Raw genomic sequence first — 15,748 nt, forward strand, 5'->3', positions numbered from 1 at the left:
GTGCGGGCCGATCTTCTTGGGTTTCGGCCAGTCTCGCTCCGACGCCGCTGGTTTACTGGTTTATTCATATGATACCTTAGATATATTGGACCTGTATATAAGGTGATATTGTATTATTTGGATAGGGTCGCTTCGACGTTCAGAGTGAAGGTAGTGAGGGATGGTCCACCGATGAAGGGTTCTTACTGATAATATGGATGAGTGATGCTAGGTACAGTTCACTCAGGCGATTATTAAGACACCACGGGCTAACCGATATCCTCATTCCCTCTACCTCCGATTTGGGCGGGCAAGAGGAAAATCAGATGCTCTATTACATTTCGAGCACCTAGAATTATGGATTGACAAGCTTGGTGTATGTTTGTTTACCCCTAGATGAGGGGACGTCATCGTGAGAGTTCATGTTCCTGTTGGTCTTAGACATTTAGTCATTTTAAGCCTCTATGTAAGACCACATTCTTAATTGCTGTACGGTGACATTTCAACGCTGCGTTTAGCAAATTACGGAGGTGTGCAGTAAATAACGAAGGAATATTCCGGGCCGGTACCTGGTTGGTACGGGAGAATCCTTCGGTTTAGATAGGCGTTGGCTTAGTCTTCATTTGGATTTCGAAGAAAGTCGAACGAGGCACGCATATACGAAGGGATGGCTCTAATATTTAGTTGAATGAGGAATGTGCATTACGTTGCGGGTTACGATTGATTGCGTGTTTCCGCTGCATCCCGCAATATACCTAGATGAACGACGAGGCCGGGATTAGATCGCAGTTCCTCACTCAAGGCGATATCAGGTACGCGCCACACACGGAAATATCTACTGAACTCCTTGATCCAGCCTTCGAATATCTCCGGATCCCTTAGTTGTTGCGCGACTAAACAGACAGCTGGCTTATCGGTGGCGTTTTTATCTGCTGATCTCAACTCGCATACGTCAGCGCAAGTTTGCACCAGAGGTTGAATTAGAGTATCATTGTAGATACAATCGCAAGCAATGACAACGTCAAAACTTTGAGCTTTATTATCGTCTCCAGTGAGTGACGATGCAACTTCATCTAGCTCCCAGTCGAGAGGCAGGAAGCGTAAGTCAGCTTTCGATTGAATAACCGATGACTTCCCCTTTCGTTTCTGGGAGGATGTACTCGGTTTGCTAGGGTTTTGCAGATGTCTATTTTCATCAATGTTCTTTTCTACAAGTCTTGCGACATACGATTGATCTGTTAGGGTATATCTTGATAGTAATGGTGAAAGTACCAATCCGACGAGGCCGGATATTCCGCAACCCAGTTCCAGGACATTGGAATTGGATGATAGGATGCCAGATGCCCAAAGAATATTATCGGGACGAGCCAACCAATCAGCCACCAGCGGTGTGATTTTCCACACAACGGCACCAGTGGTGCTTCCTGGACGGTTCAGAATGGTTGGGGATTGGTGAATTACGTAGTCTTTGCCAGCAATGCTGAGGTCCAACGTGGTTGATTTAGGGTCCACGAATCCAAGATTTTGAGAAGGAATATCCTGAGAGAATAATAGAAATGTTTCTGAAATGCCGTGTTAGTTGATGAGGTCGGCATTTAAGATAGCGAGTAGCCGATTCCAATCTTGCCTTCTTCTGGATCCAATATCTCTAGCCCCAGCCGATCAAATAAGCACTCCAAAGCCATAGTGATTTAGCTGCGCTGCCGTAACGCCCCTGAGTCCCTGACGCGCAAGTGCTACGGCCACATGTGAGTGGAAATGCTTTTTGATTCGTGGTGGGTCGCCGCTGCGCTGAGGATGCTGCAGGTTATATATGTAGGCAATCAATGTGCCGCTTGCAGATCTTACGTGTCCAGCTACTTGAAGATCTTACATACAAGTTGCGGCTTACAAAGTACTTGTTAGCTAGGTACTATGGTATTATGTAAGTAATAAGTATGGGAGGTGTGGTTTTCAATGTCTTGGCTAAATTGGCCTGGACCTACTAAGAGGATTGTTCGTTCTCTATCGTAATGCAACCTGATCCGAACTCCGATGATATACAAGATGCGCTGGTTGGTAGCTGTAGTATTGTGGTAGATGCTAGGTAGAATTTGTAACTGCAACGTTGTTGTCTAACGGCCAATTGTTGAGGTGGAAAGCCGAAAAAAGGCGATCAGTTCACTAGTCTTCTTTAGCGAGTGACGAAACAACAAGACGGGCATAGGACTAACAAATGAGGCACATGTCTGTGTATGAATCTATGTAGATGTAGATACGATATGATACACATTAGATAAAAAAAGTAAAGAAGAAGAATTGGAAATGATCATAACGAATTAGAAGCTTGATATACCTAATTGAAGTTGTTGAAGGTTTCGACGGATTGTAACGCAGTTACTCTAGTGCCGTCCCTGTGGATCAAGTCTCGGCACGCAGGTCAACTCAATTTGGCAAGGTTGATTGGGAGTGGAGGCAGACTAGTGTCGTCATGGGACAAGCTTGGTAGGTGAGAGTAACTGTGCAGCTGCCTGTGGGTTAAGTCCCCATTGGAATGCCCCAAAAAAACCGCTTGGCATCTTCGAGCTTACAGGAACCAAGAATCCACCAAGGAAACTACCAAATAGAACTCCAAGCCCAGCAGACCTTCCTCAATTCCTCTTCATATTAATATTATTACACTCCAACCTAGCGCCTAGGTAGTAACGGCCTATCAAATTTTATTAACTCCTTCCTTATATCTATATCAGAAAGTCGTCATCTGTGTCTCATCCCACCTGTCCCGCCACTTCTTGTTACATAAACACCAAGACTAAGCCATAACTTGGCATCGCCGCTCATCTGCATACTTGCATCACGGTCTTACAAGCTCCCCAACAAACATTCAACCCCCTAAACCTCAAAATCACACAATAAAAACAAGCGAAAATGGCGAACGAGTGGCGTGAATCTAAGTTGAGAAATTTACCCCTTCAACCTAAGGCTTCTGCGAGACCTCCGTATTCTATCGAGTCGCCCGGTGCCGAAGCCATCGATGGAGAGACGAAGCCTCGCCGGCATCCTCTAACAGCAGACGGACTCATCACGAAACCATCCGATGATATCAATACCATCTATGAACTTCTACGTGTGAGCGTAGCTAAATATGGCAACGCAAAGGCCATGGGCTCGCGACGCCTTGTACGCACCCACCAAGAGACTAAGAAGGTGAAGAGGATAGTGGATGGCGCCGAACAGGAGATGGACAAGGCCTGGACCTTCTTCGAACTAGGTCCCTACGAATACCTCACGTACAATGACTTCGAGAAGTTGGTCATGAACCTTGGTTCTGGTCTCAGGAGACTCGGTATGAACAAGGGAGACAGAGTTCACATCTTCGCCGCCACGAGCGCCAACTGGCTTGCTACATCGCATGCCGCCGCTTCCCAATCGATGCCTATTGTAACCGCCTACGATACACTTGGCGAGGAAGGTTTGCGACATTCTATGGTTGCAACCGGTGCCAAGGCGATCTTCCTAGACCCCCACCTGTTACCTACCCTCGGCAATGTCCTCAAGGATGCTACCGAAGTGCGCTATGTCATCTGGAATAACCAACACCAGGTTAGACCCGAGCATATGAACAACTTGAAGAGCAACTACCCCCACATCACTGTCAAGAGCTTCAAGGAGTTGGAGAGGCTCGGTAGGGATGATCCCGTCGATCCTGTACCTCCTACCCCCGAAGATCTTTGCTGTATCATGTATACATCAGGATCCACCGGTACGCCTAAGGGTGTGCCCTTAAAACACAAGAACCTCATCGCTGCTGGTAAGTACATATCACCCCCGTAAATGAGTATATGCAAAGCTGATTTGGTGAATAGTTGCTGGTGTCAGTGTTGTTGTCCAGCCATTCGTTGGTCCGGGTGATGGCCTATTGACATATCTTCCCTTGGCCCACATTCTTGAGCTTGTCTTCGAGAATGCAGCTCTTTACTGGGGATCGACTATGGGTTACGGAAACCCGAAAACCTTGTCTGATACCTCGGTCCGCAACTGCGCTGGCGATATTCGCGAGTTCAAGCCCTCTATTCTTGTCGGTGTACCCGCAGTTTGGGAGTCGGTCAAGAAGGGAATCACTTCTAAGGTTGCTTCCCAAGGGGCAATTGCGCAGAACCTGTTCTGGGGTTCGTTGGCATTGAAAGCTAGGCTATTGGCGACCGGTCTGCCAGGAACTAGCGTACTTGATTCAGTTGTATTCAGGAAGATTAAGGAAGCTACCGGTGGTCGGCTTAAGCTCTGCCTGAATGGTGGTGGCCCCGTCGCGAAGGACACGCAACGATTTATTTCCATGGCCATCGCTCCGATGATTATCGGTTACGGCCTCACAGAAACAAACGCCATGGGTTCCCTCATGAACCCCCTTGAATGGTCATCTGAGACAATCGGTGCGATGCCTGCATGTATTGAGGTCAAACTCGTCGACTTCCCAGATGCGGGTTACTATGCGACCAACAAGCCAAACCCGCAAGGAGAGATCTGGATTCGTGGCGAAAGTGTCCTCGAGGAATACTACCAGAACGAAAAAGAGACCCAGGAGAACATAGCACCCGGTGGCTGGTTCAAGACAGGAGATATTGGCGAATGGGCCTCTAACGGCCACTTGAAGATCATTGACCGAAAGAAGAACCTGGTCAAGACTCTGAACGGCGAGTACATCGCATTAGAGAAGCTCGAGGCCATTTACCGATCAGCCCATGTCGTGGCCAACATCTGCGTATACGCAGACCAGTCAAAGGCTAAGCCTATCGCGATTATCGTACCCGCGGAACCGGCGCTGAAACAGCTCGCTGCGGATAACGGGATACAGGGAGGAAGCATCGAAGAGCTCGTCCACAATAAGAAGCTTAACGGTATTGTATTACGGGAGTTGCAAAACGCGGGACGAGCTGGTGGCCTGTCCGGCATCGAAATCATCGAGGGTGTTGCCCTGTCGGACGAGGAGTGGACGCCATACAACGTAAGTTTTTTCTCCTCTTTTTCCAAGTTATGATTTTAGCTGACCTATACTCTTAGAATCTCGTGACCGCCGCTCAGAAGCTTAACCGAAAGGGAATTCTCAACAAGTACGAGAAGGAGGTGAAGGCGGCTTACAGCTCCTCGAGCTAGACGTTACAGAACCGTAATACCTAGGGTAACTTTGTAGAGGGGTTTCGAAACATGAGGGTAGACCGACACGGCGTGGTGCAGGGCAAGACTGCAACTGAGAGCGAACGGGGCGAGACGGGATAACGTTGCGTTGCGTTTCCGCTTTCTTCTTTTCTTTCTCACGGGTCGGGGTCCTTTAATGCGATGAATTTATTGCCTGAGCGCGTCTTTACGTATGTACGTTTATACATCTCTAGAGAGGTTAAGATTGTAAAGGCTCGCCCCTTTTTTCTATTAGCTAGCTGAGGCGTGAGCCGGGTCCTGGGATTAAATGAGAATTCGGGTTATTACTTCGTACGTATGTATATGCGGAATGTGTGTCTAGGTATATGTATGCCTAGTATTATATCGTATGTTCTACGGATGTGGTGTGCCTTTTTGGTGCTCTTATATATAGAGCAGCCGAGGCTTGTGAAGGCGGTGGAGATCCCGCCGAGGCTAGTCGTTACTATATTCAGGTAAGGCGAGTTTGTTGCTGGGTAAGAGACCTATTGGAATCGGCTTGGTGGGATGTGTGCCATGTGTTCTTCCCGCCTAGACTGTAGATGGGTTAGTCGTTGTGGATTGAGAGATACTGCATATACTTATAGGTAGCTGGACGTCGGTTGTGGTTGGCATGTGTTATTCTGGGTTTTGTGATAGTGTTCTTGATGTTCTTGATAGCTATAGTTGTGGATATACCGGGTATAAGGTAGGTATATTAATATAAGGATTTTTTATCTCTATTTCCTATAGATAAATCAGTGGGTATTTGAGATATAGTTGCCTATACTCAATTGCGCAGGACCGGAAGCTGAGTATAACGTTCCGTTTATGGTAAACACCTGCATCGTCAGCTCGAGGAGATAGGCTATTGCTTGAGGTATTTAGGTAGCTTATATGTATGTATGATTCTTCTGTTCCTATTATCTGCCCGCGGGGAATATTTACATGTGAGAATGATGAGATACCTTTACAGCCTTGCTCATCGCTTGTTAGGGTTTCGATGGGGGCACCTTCAACGTTCTACATGAGCTTGTAATAGTATACATGTTTCTTACTTTAATTACAGTTACGGTCTTGTATTAACCAGCCGTTAAATGTATACCTATCGTTCTAGATGCCCCTGTCTCATTTTCATATTGCAGGTACTCATGAATAGCCACCCCTGAGACAACTCCTCTTGCATGTAAGTAGCATAGCCCACCTCTTGCACCCATAAGCCACAGCCAATCCAGCGCCTGTTAGGTAGTATAAGTATGGTTTGATAGGACGCACATCAAAGATGTTCCCCGGATCTCGTGACCAATACCAGGGAGTCTCCAATATGTCTGGATCCTATTTATATCAACTCCTTTATCATGCATGCAGTGCTCCTTGTACGTGAACCAGACTACTGGGTCGATTCAGCGGCTTGGGCGATCTATCCTTGTACATTGCGACTGTAGTATTGTCCCATAAAGCAGCCAAGTGGTCTAAGCCTTCGAAGCCCAAGGGTCTCCGGTAGTTGACGACGTCTAGATGCGTGAAGCCGACTTAACCGTCGAGACACAGCCGCTCTTGAAACAGACTAGACTCAAGCAGACACAAGGATCGATACGAGGTATCATCATGATCACTATCTAATATGGTAAGTGGCACTGACGTCTAATCTTATATAGAGATCGCCTATCTAGACGCTACCTGCTGCGCCTCATTCACGGCCACCTGGAACATACCGAAGCGACCGGGAGAGCGAATACATATAAGTAGCTAAGCCCAGGTCCCGGTTTCAAAGATGCGATATTGTAGTCGATGCTTGATCATCACGTTAGACTACTCCTATCCAGAATGCTAAGCCGGGACCTGAGTCGACGTACAACCGCGTTTATCCTCTCTATTGGTGAATAGAAGCCCGTTGTAGGAGATAGAGGAAAGGGGAAAAATAACACATTGGCAATAATCTTCCAAACCCGGAACCCGGAACTCTCAATGCGGCGCCGTCGCCATTTTTTCTTTCTGTTTTCGGCCCATACTCCTTGCCCGGCCCTTTCCTTAAAAGTTCTTTGCTCTGGAGCACTTCGTTTCTGTCCACTCTCTCCCGATTAGACAATAGGGATTACACTAGCCCGTCATATAGGGATAAGGCGGAGACAATGGTCTCGTCACGTTTGCTACCCTCCTTGAATTCTTCCATGTCTAGACTACCGTTTTCATCTTTATCCATCATGCGGAAGATCTTTCTGACGCGCTTCTCCGGGGTATCTTCGTCTTCGGGGAGCTTCACCATCGAACCGACCTAATACAAGTCACGATGTTAGCAAGGATTGGCCATTGGCAATTCTTAGAATCCAGAATCAAAAATGGTATGTCCGCACCATCTTGTAGATCGCTTCCACGATTTTCAACATCTCGTCATAGCTTATCTTGCCATCACCGTCGATGTCATATAATTGAAATGCCCAGTCGAGTTTGTCCTCCATTTTACCCCGGCTCGTGACACTTAGGGCACAGATGAATTCTTTGAAATCGATTGAGCCGGATTTGTCGGAATCGAAGACATTGAAAACATAATCTGCAAACGAGGACGGGTCACCGAATGGAAAGAATTGCCGGTAAATCTTTTGGAACTCTTCTTTTGTGAGCATGCCGGATGGGCAATCCTTTAGGAAGCCTAACACATGATGAGTACACATTGACCTAGCAGGGCGCAGCCGAGAGATGGTAGGGTGAGGGAGAGCTCGGAGGCAACCAACCCTTGTACCATTGCTGCAATTCCTTCTTGTCGAAGTGCGTGGATTTCTGGAGTTCGGCTAGTTGCTCCTGTGAAAGCTTCGATTGACTACATCAACTCGCATTGATTAGAACTATTCGGTTCTCAACAAGGAAAACAATGGCCACGGGAGCATCCTTGGCATCTCCTGTTTCCTGCCTCCTGCACAAGAGAGAGGGAATTCCCGGGATCTTCGCGCGACAAAGAATATGATGCAAGACTATTCGAGGCTGACTTACGATTTTCCCATATTTGATTGTCTGGTCTGGTGGCAATGATAGGATCAATAAGCAGTTTCTTGGTAACAGGAAAGTGTGGCGTTCGTGTCGTGTCGGGACTCGCGAGGTCGAATGAAGGGGGGGTTGTCGATTATGCGACAAGTTGCAAGCCGAGTGATCGTAATAAGGTGGGGTTGTCGCAACGGTGAAGATAACAATAAATCCGACTAGGGAGGTCTTAAGTGTCGCAGGAATAACAGAGAAAGACCGAAAAGGCCGAAATATACAAGTCGATGAAAGGGTTTGGAATATAGGCAACGTTTGCCTTTTGAAATAAAAACAGAAACAGGAACGGAAACAATTCAGAAGAAAAAAAAGATACACGGAAACGAGAAAGTTTGTGTGTTATTTGATTTTCTTGGAATGGATGCGGCGGCTGGATACCTGGTAGGTATGGTATGTAGGCAGAAGACCAGTACAAGCCTCAATGATGCTTCGTAAGAACTCTAGGAGCGATATGGTAGGCTACCCGACTTGGCTGATTCGGCCGTGGATCGAGGCTGGGCTGGCTGGACTAGGTCACAATAAGGCGGCCTCGGAATAGGGATTAGACTGTAGAATGTGCATTCATTAGCTACCTAGTAGGGGACGGATGACGGATGATGGATAATGGGTCGCAATTGAATAAATTCTGTAATCAGTGCAATCGGTGCAATCAGTGCAATCTACACATGCAAAGAGGGACTACCTGCGCAGTAGTGGATAGTGGGTATGGAGGCGGCTGTATCTGTGTATCTGTGTAGGTCGGTGCTTATGGTGGTGGTGCTTGTGGCCTGGTACTGATGTATGTAGATTGGAATGAAAAAAAAGGGGTGGGCCTCTTCTTGATCACTTACATGATCTCTAGGGTCCAAGAGAGAGATGGTGCTGATCACTTAGGAACAATTGCGACGATGTAATGCAGGTTGAGGTTATCTACCCTTGTTATGACCCTGAGATTGTCAGTTGTATGCCCAGTGTTTTGTATGTATATACCCCCTGTGTGATGCAACAAATAGTAAAATGCTTTTTTCGGCTTCTCAAAGACAGACGGTATAGGCTAGGTAGATTATCAAATGAAGACAATAGAGGTTTAAGTGAGCGCAAGCGTCATTCTCATTTTCTCGTAGAGAAGGCCTCAAGACTTTTGGAAGAATCAAGAACTGGATTTAGTCAAATTAGAACCTGAAGAAATGGCGAACATACCGAAATACCATGGTACATCGAATAGATTGAGTTTGGCTTAGTTAATTATACTAGGCACCTGGCATGTACCTAAAACTCTCGGATCGAGCGAGGTCCCTGGCGGGGTATGCACCACTTTAGATCATTATCAATGGGGAAGCTGCCACAATCCAGGATAACTCATAATAGCGCCTGCTCTTTTTGCCGACTACCAACTACATGTGTACATACCTCCCTCTCTATGCAACGCGTGTGTGACTGACGTAATTGGGCTAGACTATTTAGATTAATCCCAACCCTACTTCAGCTCTGTTCCTTCATCTCTCCAATTGGATTACTCTCACTATCAACTACGTAATACATAATAAGAACCGAGAACTAAGTAAATACACATCATTCCCCCTACGCTTAGTTTCGTGAAGCTGCTGTCCGGTTTACATACCTAAAGTATTAGTTTCATGTTTCATGCAGAAAACCTCTACCTACATTACTACTACAGATTCGTCATGGAACAAGTGAAAGCTAATGTTTCACAAGAAATAGCCTATCCGATGTGCTATTCGTTAGGAGCATCGGCTGTTAACACCGATCCTTGATTATAAACTAGAAATGATATTAGCAAAGACATTGGTAAGTGTCATCTTCGAACGATGCTAACCCTGATATGCAAGGTTACGGGCTATCCCGCCTATTCCGTGAAGCTCTAGCAGGGTTCACAGACGGAACCCGGGGTTTAGAGCTTCTCCTTATCGATCCGAGGGGACCAACATCCAACGGGTCTAAATAATGACTTCACCGATTTGGACGTCGGTGGCCAGTTGAACACGCCGTCTACATTCGGAATAAAGAGCGGATGTCGTCCCGAGATCAACCAATAGCGTTCGTATTAGCTTCCCCCTTACCCATACAGATGGTCCATGGTTCACATACATAAGGAGAGATATCAGTTTCGGTGAAGCAGTGGTCATCTCTCTAGGAAGTTAAATTTCTTCTTGGCGAACTCATATTGGTGCATTTAAGATAAGTTACATTGATGTTGTGGTTGAGGATATTGTTAATGATGACCGCATGCATAACGTCTACTAAATATGGTAGGGGGCGTACACAGGTGTCCACAGACACTAAGGTCTAATTAATCAGGTACCTACGAAGTTCTAGGTAATGCATCCATACACATCCATATCTTTATTCCCAACAGAGATGATATCAACTCTGCAAAGTAGAGTATTTACAACGTTCAGACCCAACACCATCCTATTGCCTGCCCATAGCCATTCATGCATCATGTAAGTTCTAGCAATTGTCGCAAATCCCATGCCACTTCTCGTGAGGTATCTTTAAAATGCCCAAAAGGAAATTTCGTAGCTGGTTGGCTAGCAAAAGTATCCGAATGGATGAGATGATATTAACCAACGACCGTCTTCTGGCTTAAGCTCTCAAGGAACCCGCCTAGATCGTCTTTCCGTACCTCGACAACGCAGTGTTCGAAGCTGTCAATCCGTATGCGTGCATTGGTCTCGTTAACGACGTCTTGGAAAGCATTGCCGAATTTATTTAGACCATATCCGTGATCTCTATGCTCCTCGGTCTCATCTTCCGAATCTGAATCCGAATCTGAAGCGTCGCTTTCTTCGGATTCAGTCTCTTCATCGTCTTCATCACCTGCCGCAGCCTTAGCTGCACGCTTCTGTTCTTTAACTTTTTCTTTGTTTTTCCGCTTCTGTTCGCGCTCCTTGGCTTTTGCCTCCTTGGCAGCCTGTTTAACTTTTGCCGCTTCCTTATCTAGAAAGGCTGTGTCAGGGCCGCCGCCGCCACCGGTGCCGACTACCACATAGACACCTCTCCTCTCGTTTAAGCTTGCCGCAACAAGCGGCGTACCGCGTCCTCCGTGGGCCAGTTTACCAAGCTCATCTTTGTCCTTCTCGGCGAGAGCCTCACCAACCCAAAGAGCAAGCTTAGTCAGCGCTGCAGGGTGATTGAATAAAGGAACATCTGGTCCGTCTTTAATAACACAAAGACGGAAAGCATGCAAATGCTTGATTTGTTTTTTGTGGAGGAGTGAAGTTCCTGTTCGGAAAATGGCACGATGGAGGTGTTTTGCCGTAAATAGAGCATCTTTAAGAGCAGTAGGACTGTATAACATTAGCATGCTGTCGTCACTTTGTTAAGCTGATACAACTTACTTTTCAACGGCATCGTATGCGTCCCAGAACCGAGTGACCCATTCTTGAGTTTCGGCGGCTCCGCCATCGTCTTCCAAATCTCCTATTTGGCTTGCTTGAAAGTCGTTACCGTTGGTTATGGCATCGCGCTTGCCTACCTCTAACATGGCACCGATGATTACCGCTACATCTTGGGCGCTGAGAGTTGCTAGATAACCCCAGCTCCGGACAAAGCCCCACCCATCCTTCGCACCGGCTCGGTCGTTTCCATCGGTTTCAACTGACGGCACCATATCATCAAGGTTATACAGAGACGCATAACGTAGAAGCTTCTCCCGCAACCTTTTCTTTACATCCATATTCATATGTGCGTAGCTCTGCCTGCATTCAACGAGACTTATACCCATCTTGGCGAGCAACTTGTGTAAACGTTTGATACCACTTTCACTCCATGTGCGTAACCTGGAGAATAGGTATGGTGAATGTAGCATACTGTCGTAGAGACTCCAATGCCGAATAAGCAAGAATCTTGGTTCAGGAGACAGTTTGATACCTCTATCATCGGCGCTCCTAGCTGTGGTAGGCATGACTCCGGTATCGTCTTTCGAGGATGTGTTGATGTCTGGCGGATTGAGACGCCTGACTTCATCTCGTAGAAGTTGCCGTAGCCGAGCCCCGCGGACACCCATCCAACCATTTGTGGGCCTAGTATCCGAACCACGGACTGTGACTGCAAGACCAGCCGAAGAACGGCCATATAGTTCCATAGATGCGACACCAACGATCGATAACCAGAGCAAGTCGTTGTCTTCCCGACCTAGTTCTGATACTAGGGAATAGATCATCGAGCTGATAGGATCGGAATATGAAGATCCCATTCGATAGTATTTCCGAAGTACACCTTCATTCTCATTTCGCATTCTTAGCAACCGTCTCCGTAGGCTACGGGCTGATGGACCTTTAGGGGGCTGAGCGCCACTCGGCGGGTTTTGATCAGACTCAGAAATACTGGCATCGCGTATAGATAGTAACCCTCGCTGGGGAGGGCGTTGCGGCGAGGAAGGGATTGCATTAGACTAAGAATATGGTTAGCAAAACTCCTCAACCATGGTATGAGGGCGCCTACGGAATTGCTCCTTCTCCTCTGTGATGGTCGGCCATCATCATCACCGCTACTCTCGTCATCCTGATCTGACCAGGACTTCCTTTTCTGGCCAGAGCGCGGTGATTCGTCCTCGGCTTCACCTTCACTCTCGGAATCGCTGCCCCCAAAAGGCTCGCCATCATCCTCGATATCAGGCATATCAACCAGCGCCAAATACGCATCTCGCTCCGCGTTTAGTCCTTCTTCGATATCACCATCGTCGAATACTACAATTCCTCCTTTTCCAGGCTTATACGAACGATCGATTCGGCCTGCGTTTACACCTTCGGGGGAACGTGCTTTGTAGCTTGAGCGGGCTTCGGAAGCTGGTTCTAAGGGGTGGCCGCCGAATACATTGCCAAGATTCCAGGGTCGATGAGAGTCGATGACCCAGACTTCGACACCACTAAAACTTGACTCTTCACCTTCGACCTCGAGACCTAAGATTGTGCCCATATCAACCATACCTCCTACACCAAGACATACTACGACTCCTCCAGGCCCCCCATTCGACTCCATCATTGGCCTGACAAGGTCATGGCCTACTCGTTCGAGGTCCCCATACCCGGAAACGGGGTGTATGGTATGTTGTATATAGTCTCTTTTCAGCAGACTTGTGAAAATGCGACAAGCGCAGAGGGCATCGGGTTCGAGGGCGACAAGAATTAGAATGGTAGGGGAGTGTTGGTGACGGGTATGCTGAAGATGAATATAGAGTTTCGATATGAGGTCGCGCGGTAGATACATAATTTCGAAGTATCTAAACGCGTCGTCGTAGTTCTATCGTGGATTCATAGGATCGAGTTAAGGCAATTAAGTATAACAAACACACAGCGAATCTCACCAAGACTGTAGGAGGCGGGAGGTAGGAAGAGAAAGATCTAGGAACGCAAATGAGGTACGGGGTTAACAGCAAGTCGGAGACGGAGACAAGTCGGCAACAAATGTCTACTTGCGTTGAATATCACGAATTGAATCGCGTCAATGGAGATATTCCATAAACAATTAACAAATGAAGTAACGTAAATGTGGCGTCTGGGGAACAGCAAAGAAAATTAAAGATTGAAGTTAGTGTGAGTGATGTATAACATTTGATCAAGTGTTGATGGCTTGGTGGACCGGACGCGATTTGAAAGTGGATAAACGCGACTTGGTACTTTCAAAAGCGTGTAGCGTGTTAAAGTTCTTGAATTCGGGGCCGTATAAAGTACATAGACTTTTACTGTGCGGGACGATCCTCACTGACCCACTTTTGACTTTGACACTTTTTGGTCCAGCCACATAACCCCTGCATGTGTTATGTAATCCTTCTCTTCCAGCCTCATTGTGACAAAATGCAATTAGGCAAAGTCAAGAAAACATATCCGTATTCTACCTGTCATCCAGCAGCGAATTAATCGTTCACCTCGAATCTGCTTACTTGAACTTAGTAAAGTACTATGTATGCGTTTCTAAACCCGAAAGATACAAACATTCTTTGAACCTAGTTCCGTCATTTATTACTATGCAGCTCCTCGAGCTTTGCATTGGGGCAGTATCTGAAATACAAAACGAATGTGATGCGGTAATATCAGGAACATATCAGCCCGAGGATGCGTGTTTAGCAGGTTGTGGCCATGCTCTAGTTGATCTACTGTCTCGACAGGCTCATCAAATCAGTACTTACTATCAAGAGTTGCAAACTGCAAACACGAACCCGACGGAGATCCCCATAGAAAAGCAAAGGCTCATACTGAAGAGATTAGACGATCTAATCTCAATTTCCTACTCTAAATTCTACGCCTATCTTTTCAGAGACCTCCCGGTTTGTTGGCGACAACTTTATACCGACGCAAGCATACTGAAATTCTGTATCAATGTATTCGGGTCTCCCTACATCTATGACCGAAACACAGAGAATAGTCAGGATTTACAGGGGAAATTTTGTGAGACAACCTGCGAATTGAGCGAGCTTCTGAAAACCCTTGACCTCGCCTTAATTCTTGCTGGGGCTGCCGGTGAGAAACGAGGTAGGAGATGGGTCAACAAAGCCCTCGAGTTGCTTCATATAGTCTGGAGAGAAACTACCAGCGCCACAGACGTGTCGGCTCTGAGACGGTCCACAAAAAGAAAGAAGCCAGGTTCCTCGAGTGACGAGCCCGAAATTGGTGGCGTTTTTTCCACATCTGAACCATTCACGCCTCCTATCAAACACCCTATCAACTGTGTTAATGCTCTCTCTATGGAAAAGTTTCAAGTATATATGGATAATCCATTGAATTCAAAATTAGGGCCGGAACCACTCATAATACGTGGCGCTATCGACCACTGGCCAGCCCTAACTACGAACCCGTGGAATCAACCATCATATCTTCTCTCCCAGACTTTTGACGGTCGGAGGCTCGTTCCTGTCGAGATTGGACGTAGCTATGTGGATGAAGGATGGGGTCAGAAAATCATTACGTTTGGTGAGTTCTTGCGTGAGTATATCGATTCATCCCTAGCCGAGACCCAAAGCAATTCGGATGATGACACCGCTCTCGCTACATCGCAAAAGAGGCCAATAGCATATCTAGCCCAACACCCACTTTTTACTCAACTTCCTACTCTACGAAATGACATACTTATACCCGACTATTGCTACACGGCGCCTCCCTCGCATCCGACAGAACCTAGTATTGACCAGCCGGAATTGGATGAACCCCTTCTCAATGCTTGGTTCGGACCACCGGGTACTATTACACCACTACATAATGACCCGTATCATAACATATTAACACAGGTCGTTGGTCGTAAATACCTGCGTCTTTACTCGCCTCTGGAGACGGAACGTATGCAGGCACGAGGAAGGGAAAACGGCGTGGAAATGGGTAATACTAGTTTGATGGATGTCGGAGTTGTCGAAGGTTGGGATACGGTCCTTGAAGATGACGAAGATGGGCATACCGATGAGGATCTTGCCGCATTCAAAGAGATTCCGTTCTTGGATTGTATCCTAGAACCTGGCGATGCTCTCTATATCCCTATCGGGTGGTGGCATTATGTCCGTGGGCTGAGTGTTAGTTTTAGTGTGAGCTTCTGGTGGAACTGACAATTTACTATCCTCTCTTAGGATATCAAACAACGTGAATGATTATTAATA

The 15,748-nt window shown here is 46.8% G+C and overlaps 5 protein-coding genes across 5 annotated transcripts; 2 read left to right on the forward strand and 3 right to left on the reverse strand.

Moving 5' to 3' along the window:
• Positions 1-693: 693 nt before the first annotated feature.
• On the reverse strand, positions 694-2,805 carry GGS22DRAFT_184451 (uncharacterized protein; the record flags this gene model as incomplete). Its single annotated transcript, XM_047964192.1, has 2 exons — positions 694-1,541; positions 2,736-2,805. 2 exons carry the CDS (start codon positions 2,803-2,805, stop codon positions 694-696), a joined length of 918 nt encoding a protein of 305 aa, XP_047822709.1.
• Positions 2,556-5,443, forward strand: GGS22DRAFT_152593 (acetyl-CoA synthetase-like protein). The gene is made up of 3 exons (XM_047959709.1): positions 2,556-3,769; positions 3,825-4,960; positions 5,017-5,443. The coding sequence occupies exons 1-3, from the start codon at positions 2,887-2,889 to the stop codon at positions 5,107-5,109; spliced, it is 2,112 nt and encodes a 703-aa protein (XP_047822710.1). The 5' UTR covers positions 2,556-2,886; the 3' UTR covers positions 5,110-5,443.
• A 1,184-nt stretch (positions 5,444-6,627) lies between these two features.
• GGS22DRAFT_64148 (uncharacterized protein) lies at positions 6,628-8,450 on the reverse strand. The gene is made up of 5 exons (XM_047967641.1): positions 8,119-8,450; positions 7,863-7,948; positions 7,485-7,780; positions 6,987-7,405; positions 6,628-6,924 (listed from the first exon to the last, which is right to left on the reverse strand). Exons 1-4 carry the CDS (start codon positions 8,127-8,129, stop codon positions 7,226-7,228), a joined length of 573 nt encoding a protein of 190 aa, XP_047822711.1. The 5' UTR covers positions 8,130-8,450; the 3' UTR covers positions 6,628-6,924; positions 6,987-7,225.
• Positions 8,451-10,507: 2,057 nt separating this feature from the next.
• On the reverse strand, positions 10,508-13,482 carry GGS22DRAFT_64179 (CDC45-like protein). The gene is made up of 3 exons (XM_047967642.1): positions 12,610-13,482; positions 11,505-12,559; positions 10,508-11,453 (listed from the first exon to the last, which is right to left on the reverse strand). Exons 1-3 carry the CDS (start codon positions 13,372-13,374, stop codon positions 10,727-10,729), a joined length of 2,547 nt encoding a protein of 848 aa, XP_047822712.1. The 5' UTR covers positions 13,375-13,482; the 3' UTR covers positions 10,508-10,726.
• A 520-nt stretch (positions 13,483-14,002) lies between these two features.
• On the forward strand, positions 14,003-15,734 carry GGS22DRAFT_152601 (Clavaminate synthase-like protein). The gene has a single exon (XM_047959710.1). The coding sequence runs from the start codon at positions 14,132-14,134 to the stop codon at positions 15,695-15,697; it is 1,566 nt and encodes a 521-aa protein (XP_047822713.1). The 5' UTR covers positions 14,003-14,131; the 3' UTR covers positions 15,698-15,734.
• The last annotated feature ends 14 nt before the right edge of the window (positions 15,735-15,748 follow it).

Source organism: Annulohypoxylon maeteangense (assembly GCF_022496945.1).
Source record: "Annulohypoxylon maeteangense strain CBS 123835 unplaced genomic scaffold GGS22scaffold_2, whole genome shotgun sequence".
In the NCBI taxonomy this organism is placed as follows: Eukaryota; Fungi; Ascomycota; class Sordariomycetes; order Xylariales; family Hypoxylaceae; genus Annulohypoxylon; species Annulohypoxylon maeteangense.

Bases quoted from the DNA above. Each gene is read 5' to 3' on its own strand.
- GGS22DRAFT_152593 (XM_047959709.1), top strand. From the start codon at position 2,887: ATGGCGAACGAGTGGCGTGAATCTAAGTTGAGAAATTTACCCCTTCAA. The intron at 3,770-3,824 runs GTAAGTACATAT...TTTGGTGAATAG, and splicing joins CAAGAACCTCATCGCTGCTG to TTGCTGGTGTCAGTGTTGTT. The intron at 4,961-5,016 runs GTAAGTTTTTTC...CTATACTCTTAG, and splicing joins AGGAGTGGACGCCATACAAC to AATCTCGTGACCGCCGCTCA.
- GGS22DRAFT_64148 (XM_047967641.1), bottom strand. The intron at 7,781-7,862 runs GTTGGTTGCCTC...ATCATGTGTTAG, and splicing joins ATTGCAGCAATGGTACAAGG to GCTTCCTAAAGGATTGCCCA. The intron at 7,406-7,484 runs GTGCGGACATAC...GACTTGTATTAG, and splicing joins TGGAAGCGATCTACAAGATG to GTCGGTTCGATGGTGAAGCT.
- GGS22DRAFT_64179 (XM_047967642.1), bottom strand. From the start codon at position 13,374: ATGTATCTACCGCGCGACCTCATATCGAAACTCTATATTCATCTTCAG. The intron at 12,560-12,609 runs GTAGGCGCCCTC...CCATATTCTTAG, and splicing joins AGAGGAGAAGGAGCAATTCC to TCTAATGCAATCCCTTCCTC. The intron at 11,454-11,504 runs GTAAGTTGTATC...AATGTTATACAG, and splicing joins GCATACGATGCCGTTGAAAA to TCCTACTGCTCTTAAAGATG.
- GGS22DRAFT_152601 (XM_047959710.1), top strand. From the start codon at position 14,132: ATGCAGCTCCTCGAGCTTTGCATTGGGGCAGTATCTGAAATACAAAAC.